Below are 11,695 nucleotides of genomic sequence, written 5' to 3'. Positions count from 1 at the left end.
TATTGCTATCATTTATGATAAATGTTACACGATGATACGAGATAACGTATGGTTAGGGTTGGTAATTTAGACATGTCTCATAAGATTGTTCAGTCGCCACGAAATTGCATCATAATTTTAATCATCTATAATAAATAAATAGATACATCAAAATAATAATGAATAGAGTATTACAACAACAATAATATATTAGGGATCTCGTATAGAAGTATTTAAATAACTTTTATAAATGTAACTATTTGCTAAAATGATGTTTTTTTTAATTATAAATGTAAATATTTGATATCGAAGGAAATCATAGTATATAGTTTACCATATATATAAATAATGAAATGTTTAATTGATGACACTAAAATTCTTTTTTTGGGAGATTTTCAAAATTACTTATTTTCCTATGTCGTTTTTTTAAAATATCCTTTCATGTTGTACATTTTCAAAAATATTTTTTTTTCTATGTATAAAACAACTAAATTCTAAGTTTCTAAACTTCAAATACTAAACTCTAACCCCTCAAAACTATACCTAAATATAAAATAGAGAGTTCAAATCTTAAAAAAAAATTTACAAATTAATTTAACATATTATAATTGTATAAAAGAAGGTAAAAATACAAATGTTCAAAAAAAATGGTATTTCTAACAAATTCTCTTTAACTTGGACCACTATTTCCAATGCGTGTGTGTCGTCAATTATATATTTTGAATATGATTAGTAACGCTAGGAAATGTTTTGGATTTGTAAAATAGTGTAACATGTTTAATTGATTACAAAAACAATGAAATGTTACTGAATTAAGTAACATTAGGAATAATATTTTCATATCTTGGCGGACAACCGATTCACCTCCATAAAGAAGGGGAACATAGTGTTTCTTGTAAAGAGGAGGAAGTATGAACCCATGGTGAAACAACATTGTCTATTTTTGTTCCTCGTTCTTCCTATCTTTCTTCTCCCCCATATTGAAATAAGCTACCACCTCTACCAACTCTTCACCTTCCAAGTACATCAAATCTTTTTGTTCTAAGAAATAAAGCTGAGCTGATTGATTGGTAAGAGTGAAAACACAGCTTTTATTCTCTATCCTCTCTTCACTCAAGTCTTCTCGAAAAGAAACTTCAAACTCCCTCAAACATGGGGGTCGAGGAGAACAAAGCAAATGGTTTTGAGTTCGAGGAGAACAAAGCAAATGGGCACATTTCCATTTTGATCTTAAGAGGAGGTTAATAGCTAGCTTTTCAGGCTTCCCATACTCTCAATGACCTCATCTCAGTGATGCATAGGGAAAAAAAAAGTTTTTCCACTCGATCGATTTTGACTAAGAAGGGGTTATTGGTTCTATGATTTTAATGGAATTGAAAATCCAAACAAAAATCATGTGTTATTCAATCATTGATTTTAAAATACTTATAAAAATTATGTGTTATTGGTTCTATGATTTACAAATACTTGTTAAAATCACATGTTATTCATTTAATGATTTATTTGACCAAAAAAATCATTTAATGATTTGTTTTTGGATTTCAAAATTCACATTATGTTTTATGTTGATTTGAATGGATTTGAAAGTGTAAAATAGAAGGATTCAAATCCAAGGATAAAACATGTTATTTCAAAATCCATGTGTTTTGATTTTTAGAATTTACAATTCCATATGGATTTAAAAATCATTTTTCCAATAACAGCCCCTAAAGAAGATTGATTGACTTCTGAAAATAAAAATTTTAACTTTAAACAAAACTAGGATGTCGACCCGCAACCGCACGAGAAAGTGAAAATTTGAAATGACATATAGTTGGAGATGTGATTTCTAAATCCATATATAATTGTAAATAATGGAAATCAAAACATATGAATTTTGGAACAACATGTTTTATCCTTGGATTTGAATCCTTCTATTTTATACTTTCAAATCCATTCAAATCCATTTAAAACATAATGTGGATTTTGAAATCCAAAAACAAATCATTAAATGAATAACATGGGATTTTAACAAGTATTTGTAAATCATATAACCAATAATACATAATTTTGATAAGTATTTTAAAATCAATGATTGAATAACACATGATTTTTGTTTGGATTTCCAAATCCATTAAAATCATAGAACCAATAACTCCACCTAACATTGTTAATTCACATTTCAAGTGGAAATCAATGATTGAATAACACATGATTTTTAACTATATAGTATGAAATTCAAAAATAATGCCTAACATGAATCAACCAAATTAATTAAATAATAATTTTGTTGTAAATACAAAAATCGATTCAATGGCTATAAGAGAACAATGTTAACAAGATATATGAATCTAGGTGTGATGCATCTTAGTAAGATAATCAATTTTGAAAGACATCAAATAAAAGTTGGACAAGAAAAACCTTCTTCACAATGTATAAAAAAAGCAGAGGGGATCTCTCTCTTTCTTACCAATATAAAAGACTTAAATTTTCATATTTTTACTAAATTATTATAAACCCTTATTAAGAATTTTCTGATAATAATAAAGAAAATAAAAAACACAGAGTTTAGAGAAAAAATAGTTGGATTTAAAATTTTTTTTATGGTATATTAAAAATAATTTGGCTAAATACAAGATTTGATCTAAGAAAATAAAATAAATACAATAGCCCTAAAACAGCATAGCTAAATTAAGTTGATGTTATCATTGCAACTATATTTCCATTTCCACAAAAAGAAATTAAAATAATATATAAAATTTACTATTTTATCCCCAATTGTAAAAATGTCAGAACCTAAAGTGATGATAGATCTATTTCTTGGTGAAATGAAATGTGTTTAGGCGTTTTTCAACACATTCAGTAAAAGTAAAAATAAATGCGATGATGGGATGAAGTTTTTGTTCTTTATTTTTCTTGTTGCTTATTTATATGTTTTTTTTTTTTGTCAATTAACTTGCATTCATTAATCAACAGCCAATGTTCTTACAACAACGCTTAGAATACAAGATAAAGAGGCATTCCCCAATGCCAAAACAACATAGGAACAAAGAAAAGATAGGATTAATCGGCAATAGGTTCTTGAGAGCTTTGAGCCAAATTGTTGAAGGAGTTTTGGTACATGTGAGATCAAGATTGTCGATAGCTCTTCCATGGACAAGCCAACGGATGAGGAGATTGCCACTGTCATCAGACTGGTTGGCGTTAATAAAGGGTCAAAGCTGAACTTCTCTCCAGTTTGAGGAAGCCTACACGAAGTAGTAGCTTGACAAGTTTTCAAGCAAGGTTTGTGGAGCTCTGGGGCTTAAAGATGTTTGGTAGAGTTGCCATAGAGTAGAGAAAGACCTTGATCAAACCAAAGCCGTAGACTAAACTCGGACCAATTGGAGATAGTATCCAATTACCAAAGAACATCAAGCAATAGGATTCATGGGTCAAAACCGAAAGGGATATTATAACCAAGGTTCTCAAGGAATAAGAGAGACGCCACAACAACAATGATGCTTTACAACTNTAACTTGGACCACTATTTCCAATGCGTGTGTGTCGTCAATTATATATTTTGAATATGATTAGTAACGCTAGGAAATGTTTTGGATTTGTAAAATAGTGTAACATGTTTAATTGATTACAAAAACAATGAAATGTTACTGAATTAAGTAACATTAGGAATAATATTTTCATATCTTGGCGGACAACCGATTCACCTCCATAAAGAAGGGGAACATAGTGTTTCTTGTAAAGAGGAGGAAGTATGAACCCATGGTGAAACAACATTGTCTATTTTTGTTCCTCGTTCTTCCTATCTTTCTTCTCCCCCATATTGAAATAAGCTACCACCTCTACCAACTCTTCACCTTCCAAGTACATCAAATCTTTTTGTTCTAAGAAATAAAGCTGAGCTGATTGATTGGTAAGAGTGAAAACACAGCTTTTATTCTCTATCCTCTCTTCACTCAAGTCTTCTCGAAAAGAAACTTCAAACTCCCTCAAACATGGGGGTCGAGGAGAACAAAGCAAATGGTTTTGAGTTCGAGGAGAACAAAGCAAATGGGCACATTTCCATTTTGATCTTAAGAGGAGGTTAATAGCTAGCTTTTCAGGCTTCCCATACTCTCAATGACCTCATCTCAGTGATGCATAGGGAAAAAAAAAGTTTTTCCACTCGATCGATTTTGACTAAGAAGGGGTTATTGGTTCTATGATTTTAATGGAATTGAAAATCCAAACAAAAATCATGTGTTATTCAATCATTGATTTTAAAATACTTATAAAAATTATGTGTTATTGGTTCTATGATTTACAAATACTTGTTAAAATCACATGTTATTCATTTAATGATTTATTTGACCAAAAAAATCATTTAATGATTTGTTTTTGGATTTCAAAATTCACATTATGTTTTATGTTGATTTGAATGGATTTGAAAGTGTAAAATAGAAGGATTCAAATCCAAGGATAAAACATGTTATTTCAAAATCCATGTGTTTTGATTTTTAGAATTTACAATTCCATATGGATTTAAAAATCATTTTTCCAATAACAGCCCCTAAAGAAGATTGATTGACTTCTGAAAATAAAAATTTTAACTTTAAACAAAACTAGGATGTCGACCCGCAACCGCACGAGAAAGTGAAAATTTGAAATGACATATAGTTGGAGATGTGATTTCTAAATCCATATATAATTGTAAATAATGGAAATCAAAACATATGAATTTTGGAACAACATGTTTTATCCTTGGATTTGAATCCTTCTATTTTATACTTTCAAATCCATTCAAATCCATTTAAAACATAATGTGGATTTTGAAATCCAAAAACAAATCATTAAATGAATAACATGGGATTTTAACAAGTATTTGTAAATCATATAACCAATAATACATAATTTTGATAAGTATTTTAAAATCAATGATTGAATAACACATGATTTTTGTTTGGATTTCCAAATCCATTAAAATCATAGAACCAATAACTCCACCTAACATTGTTAATTCACATTTCAAGTGGAAATCAATGATTGAATAACACATGATTTTTAACTATATAGTATGAAATTCAAAAATAATGCCTAACATGAATCAACCAAATTAATTAAATAATAATTTTGTTGTAAATACAAAAATCGATTCAATGGCTATAAGAGAACAATGTTAACAAGATATATGAATCTAGGTGTGATGCATCTTAGTAAGATAATCAATTTTGAAAGACATCAAATAAAAGTTGGACAAGAAAAACCTTCTTCACAATGTATAAAAAAAGCAGAGGGGATCTCTCTCTTTCTTACCAATATAAAAGACTTAAATTTTCATATTTTTACTAAATTATTATAAACCCTTATTAAGAATTTTCTGATAATAATAAAGAAAATAAAAAACACAGAGTTTAGAGAAAAAATAGTTGGATTTAAAATTTTTTTTATGGTATATTAAAAATAATTTGGCTAAATACAAGATTTGATCTAAGAAAATAAAATAAATACAATAGCCCTAAAACAGCATAGCTAAATTAAGTTGATGTTATCATTGCAACTATATTTCCATTTCCACAAAAAGAAATTAAAATAATATATAAAATTTACTATTTTATCCCCAATTGTAAAAATGTCAGAACCTAAAGTGATGATAGATCTATTTCTTGGTGAAATGAAATGTGTTTAGGCGTTTTTCAACACATTCAGTAAAAGTAAAAATAAATGCGATGATGGGATGAAGTTTTTGTTCTTTATTTTTCTTGTTGCTTATTTATATGTTTTTTTTTTTTGTCAATTAACTTGCATTCATTAATCAACAGCCAATGTTCTTACAACAACGCTTAGAATACAAGATAAAGAGGCATTCCCCAATGCCAAAACAACATAGGAACAAAGAAAAGATAGGATTAATCGGCAATAGGTTCTTGAGAGCTTTGAGCCAAATTGTTGAAGGAGTTTTGGTACATGTGAGATCAAGATTGTCGATAGCTCTTCCATGGACAAGCCAACGGATGAGGAGATTGCCACTGTCATCAGACTGGTTGGCGTTAATAAAGGGTCAAAGCTGAACTTCTCTCCAGTTTGAGGAAGCCTACACGAAGTAGTAGCTTGACAAGTTTTCAAGCAAGGTTTGTGGAGCTCTGGGGCTTAAAGATGTTTGGTAGAGTTGCCATAGAGTAGAGAAAGACCTTGATCAAACCAAAGCCGTAGACTAAACTCGGACCAATTGGAGATAGTATCCAATTACCAAAGAACATCAAGCAATAGGATTCATGGGTCAAAACCGAAAGGGATATTATAACCAAGGTTCTCAAGGAATAAGAGAGACGCCACAACAACAATGATGCTTTACAACTCAAATGGAATCCACAGAGTTTGTAAACTTGACCACACCATTGGCTAAAATTGGGCGTCAACAAGAGAAATAAATTGTCGTACCTGGGCTTAGAGAGGTTTAGAGCTGGACCAACCATTGTGTGGAATATTTCCCTGAATTTGGTAAATTGTACATGCTTAGGCTCATAGATCACGGGATATGGAAACATGGGGTTGAGGAAATTTCGGTAACCACCGCTCCGTAGAGGCGGAGTCATAATGCCGATATTCCTCTCTCCATTGATGTTGTTTGAAAACAAAGGCAGGATTCCCAATAGCCAAACGCTAGGATGAAGATTGATAAACGACGGGTTGCTTTGTACCAGGGATTGCCATTGACATTCATAGACCCACATCAAAGCTATCGATATACGATGTATAAGGAAACTTTTGTCCTTACCACCCAGATAACGAAGAGACAATGAAAGTGGACTTAGAAAATATTCAGAATATTTTGACATGGGTTTTGTGCTCATGGGCTTAGCCTGTTGAAAGCGTAATGGGCCGACAATAAGGGAAAGGCCCACCAAAAGAAGACCGAAGAACATGATGGTTGACCTAGCGAAATTGAGCGAGCGGCGGCGGTTGTACGAAGAGGATGAATAGGTTTGCAAGAGACTGAGCATCTCCGGTGAACAAACCTTCAGCATAAGCAAGTCAGAGTTGTTGTAAGGGGCTGGATCAAGTATCCACACCGACAGTTCAATTTTGGAGAGATGGGTTCTTGACATGGAAAAGGGGACGTCGTGTGCCTCCAACGTCTCCACCGGATAAAGCTTGGCTAGTGGTCCAGAGAGGAGCTCGCCTGTTAAGCTTGGTGCCTCAATAGAGGCTTTTACAGGGGTGAAACGACATCCCAATCGAAGGTTGTGCATGTCGGATATTCGTAGATCTGTTAAACCAGTTGAAGCAATCAGAGACAAGGTACGGGGGTTAACCGGAACCCACCGTCGCCCTTTGTCACTGCTGATCGAAAAGTCACCGGAATTTGAGGAGGCCAAGGGGTTTGTAACAAGACTAAAAACGGAGAAAAGCTTAAACAACCGAAAGAAAGATTAACTAGAAGAAGGTAGAGAGACAACAGATCCCGACACCGGTGAGTAGGAGCTACACCAGTGTCGGAGAAAGTTTGCAGAGTAGATACCTCGATGTTAGTGCCCGAGAGAGTTTATGGTGTCAACTTGTGAAATGGTCTCTCTGTTGCTTATTTATATGCATGCAAAGATGTGAGCATATTGACTTCAAGTGTTCGTTCTACTATTGCAATTTTTTCAAGTGAACGTTAAATATTATGCACCCAACTAATTTACGGATTATCGTTTACAGATCTGCATCTAAAATTTGACGTGTATAATAACATCAAGAAAATTTAACAAATTCATTTGTTGGAATCTTGGAGAAATTTGTTATCTACTATACATTAGCCAGTTACAAGATATTGTTGGGTTTCAAGCTAGCTATTAAAATGTTTACGGAAGACTCGTCGTCATTTTGGGTCAACATTTTGATGGTACACAAATCATATCGTCATTAAAAGCAAAAGAGGAGTTTGTCATTTCACTATCATGCAGAAACAACTAGTGATGGGAAAAGTCATGCGCTACACTCATCAATCATTTGGCTAGCTAACTAAAATATGTTTGTAACGTGTACTACGCGGGATACTCAGCGTCGATTTATACGAGACTCACGCATAATATATTGATAATTGGACGGTCACTCCAAACCACATAACTCGATATTTTCAAGACCCATATCCAGATTGAATAAACTCAATAATATCGCAATCGACACCTCATAAAGAAGACTTACAACATTTTCAAGAGACGTTGATTCTCAACCAACGTCTTAAAATACTCCAAACAACCGTGTATCACTTCACGTGGTCTTCATATGTAAGGCATCACACATTCACACTTGTGTCTTAAGTGAGGTTAACCGTCTCTTTAGTGGTACCGTTCATTTACACCCTAACAATCTAAGGAACATACAAGACGATAACCAAATTCATGCACACCTTAAAATGATCAAAAATTTAATAATCCAACAATCTTCTTAAATTTTTAATTTAAAACTTTATACCATACCCTAGATTGTAGCATGTAATATCACTAAGGGAAATAATTTTATTAATTAAACCCAAGTTTGTCACCAGAAAACAAAAAGAAAAGACAAACGGTAAGATATTTATTCTTCAACGTACGTTAAGATGGGTCTTCTTTATTCGATTACATAAACAGTCGATCCGTAGTTCTTTATCTTTCCCGTTGGCCATAACAAAAGATTCAAACTAAATTTTCACACAATTATCTTGAAACTCATGTTACCCATGACATGTATTCTTTAGGACATCTTTTAATTTTATGAGTATATATGGTACCGCTATATAAATTCCAAAGTAAGACAAATGCATGCGTATTAATTTGTTATTACATGAGAAGATTTTGTCTACATCCGTTGAAAAGACACAAACGTTTTCTTCAGAAATTCGCCAACACTTACGACATGTGTTATGCCATGCGGCAGACAATACGAAACTGAGGAAAATATTTCGTATCTTTTTATTATAAATCTCAAAACTAAGACCAAACTCATCGTCATCCTCTCTAAGTCATCATATCATATCATGTTGTCTCTTCATCAAGCTTCTCTCTATATTTCTCTTATCACCTTTCATCTATCACTTCTCAACTGTGTCAATCTAAACTCAGCTTTGGATTCATCAAACACTGGGTTGTGCACTCCTTACCCATGTAACCAACCGCCTCAACCGCCTTCCTCTACAGGCTACTCTCCATACGGTAATCCTCCTCCTCCACCGCCATCACAGGCTACATCACCGTCGTCTTCACAACCACCTCCATCGTCACGTTCTCACTGCCCTCCTGTTTCAGCGTCAGGCTGTTGCAACCAACCACCACCTTCCACGTCGTACTCTCCTCCCTATCCTTACTTTTATACTCCACCTTACCCTTACGGTACTATAGGCGGAGGACAAAACGGTGGCGGTCAAGGAGGAGGAGGATCAGGATCAGGTGGCGGCCAAGGAACCGGAGCGGCAGTGTCTTACTATTCCTCTTCTGTGCCGCTTCATGTTTTGATGTTTGTGTTATCTTATGCTTTTGTTGTCCTTTAGGGCTGAGCATGCATAGATAGATTTTGGACAAATATATTATCAAAGCCACCTTCCTTTTCTGTTATTATCTCAATTTTTTTTGTTTGTATAATTTCGAAGTAAATTCAAATAAAAAATTTTAGATATTCTCATCGTTACTATTTATAAAAAAAAAAAAAAACCGAGATAAAATCGAAAATCGCAAATATACAATTTGAGCAACGATCAGGAAACAGATCGCAACCGTCCACGTGGCAATACCAGATAAAATTAATCAACGGTGGTGATTCGTTCAGGGAAACAAACTTTGTTTATCTTCTTCCTCAGAGACGTTATCAGAGAGGGAGAGGCATGAATGGCTTCTCTTCCTTTCAACACTATCCCAATTAAGCTTCCGTACTCAGTCTCAACAAAGCCTCCTTCTAAAAATCACGATGAACAAGCTCATCATTCTCCTTCTTCCACGTCTTACTTTCACCGCGTTTCGTCTCTATGTAAGAGCGGTGAGATCAAAGAAGCTCTGAGTTTAGTTACAGAGATGGGTTTCAGAAACCTACGCATTGGTCCCGAGATATACGGCGAAATCCTCCAAGGATGCGTTTACGAGAGAGATTTGAGCACGGGGAAGCAGATTCATGCTCGGATTTTGAAGAATGGTGATTTCTACGCGAGGAACGAGTACATCGAGACCAAATTGGTGATCTTCTACGCGAAGTGCGATGCTTTGGAGATCGCTGAAGTGCTCTTCTCGAAATTGAGGGTTCGTAATGTTTTCTCTTGGGCGGCTCTTATTGGTGTGAAGTGTAGGATTGGGTTGTGTGAAGGAGCTTTGATGGGTTTTGTTGAGATGCTTGAAAATGAGATTTTTCCTGATAATTTCGTGGTTCCGAATGTTTGTAAGGCGTGTGGTGCGTTGCAGTGGAGTCGATTTGGGAGAGGTGTTCATGGGTATGTGGTAAAATCTGGTCTTGATGATTGTGTGTTTGTGGCTAGTAGTTTAGCTGATATGTATGGCAAATGCGGTGTTTTGGATGATGCGAGAAAGGTGTTTGATGAAATTCCTGAGAGAAATGTGGTTGCTTGGAATGCGTTGATGGTTGGTTATGTTCAAAATGGGATGAATGAGGAAGCGATTAGGCTTTTATCTGATATGAGGAAGGAAGGTGTTGAGCCTACTCGTGTCACTGTCTCGACTTGTTTATCTGCTTCTGCCAATATGGGTGGAGTTGAAGAGGGGTTACAGTCTCATGCCATTGCTATTGTTAATGGACTTGAGCTGGATAATATCCTGGGGACATCTTTATTGAACTTCTATTGCAAAGTTGGTTTGATAGAGTATGCTGAGATGGTTTTTGATCGGATGTTTGATAAGGATGTGGTAACATGGAATCTGCTTATATCTGGGTATGTTCAACAAGGTCTAGTTGAAGATGCTATATACATGTGTCAGTTAATGAGACTAGAGAAGCTGAAATATGATTGTGTCACTTTAGCGACGTTAATGTCGGCAGCTGCACGTACTGAGAATCTTAAATTCGGGAAAGAGGTGCAGTGTTATGGCATCAGACACATTCTTGAATCTGATATCGTTTTGGCCAGCACCACGATGGATATGTATGGTAAATGTGGCAGCATTGTTAATGCTAAGAAAGTGTTTGATTCCACAGTAGAGAAAGACTTGATACTGTGGAATACGTTACTTGCAGCCTATGCAGAGTCTGGTTTTAGTGGAGAGGCTTTGAGATTGTTTTATGAGATGCAGCTAGAAAGTGTACCACCAAATGTGATCACATGGAATTTGATAGTTCTAAGTCTTCTAAGGAATGGTGAGGTAAATGAGGCCAAGGAAATGTTCCTGCAGATGCAATCCTCAGGCATCTCTCCAAATATAATCTCGTGGACGACTATGATGAATGGTATGGTACAAAATGGTTGCAGTGAGGAGGCGATTCTTTTTCTTAGAGAGATGCAAGAATCCGGGCTGAGACCAAATGCATTTAGCATCACTGTAGCTCTCTCTGCAAGCGCAAATCTAGCATCATTGCATTTCGGAAGATCAATCCACGGATACATCATAAGAAATCTACAGCATTCCTGTTCGGTTTCTATTGAAACTTCTTTGGTTGACATGTATGCTAAATGTGGAGATATAAACAAAGCAGAGAGGGTATTTGGAAGTAAGTTATACAGCGAGTTGCCCCTCTACAATGCCATGATCGCGGCGTATGCATTATATGGTAACGTGAAAGAAGCAATGGCTCTGTACAG

General features: G+C 34.7%; 2 protein-coding genes across 2 annotated transcripts in view; both read left to right on the top strand.

The window, feature by feature from the left end:
* On the top strand, nt 8,893–9,515 carry LOC104761625 (probable calcium-binding protein CML49). Its single transcript, XM_010484742.2, has one exon. It carries the CDS (start codon nt 8,939–8,941, stop codon nt 9,446–9,448), a length of 510 nt encoding a protein of 169 aa, XP_010483044.1. The 5' UTR covers nt 8,893–8,938; the 3' UTR covers nt 9,449–9,515.
* Nucleotides 9,756–11,695, top strand: part of LOC104763480 (pentatricopeptide repeat-containing protein At5g55740, chloroplastic-like) — a 5,269-nt gene continuing 3,329 nt past the window's right edge. The window contains exon 1 of the mRNA XM_019239845.1: nt 9,756–11,675. Coding sequence (XP_019095390.1) covers nt 9,783–11,675 — 1,893 coding nt within the window. The 5' untranslated portion in view covers nt 9,756–9,782. The remainder of the gene's footprint in view (nt 11,676–11,695) is intronic.

The sequence above is a fragment of the Camelina sativa genome, chromosome 18 (genome assembly GCF_000633955.1).
Source record: "Camelina sativa cultivar DH55 chromosome 18, Cs, whole genome shotgun sequence".
NCBI classification, from domain to species: domain Eukaryota; kingdom Viridiplantae; phylum Streptophyta; class Magnoliopsida; order Brassicales; family Brassicaceae; genus Camelina; species Camelina sativa.
The sequence above is the reverse complement of the archived record's forward strand: the minus strand, read 5'-3'. Positions and strand labels throughout refer to the sequence as shown.

Bases quoted from the DNA above. Each gene is read 5' to 3' on its own strand.
- LOC104761625 (XM_010484742.2), top strand. From the start codon at position 8,939: ATGTTGTCTCTTCATCAAGCTTCTCTCTATATTTCTCTTATCACCTTT.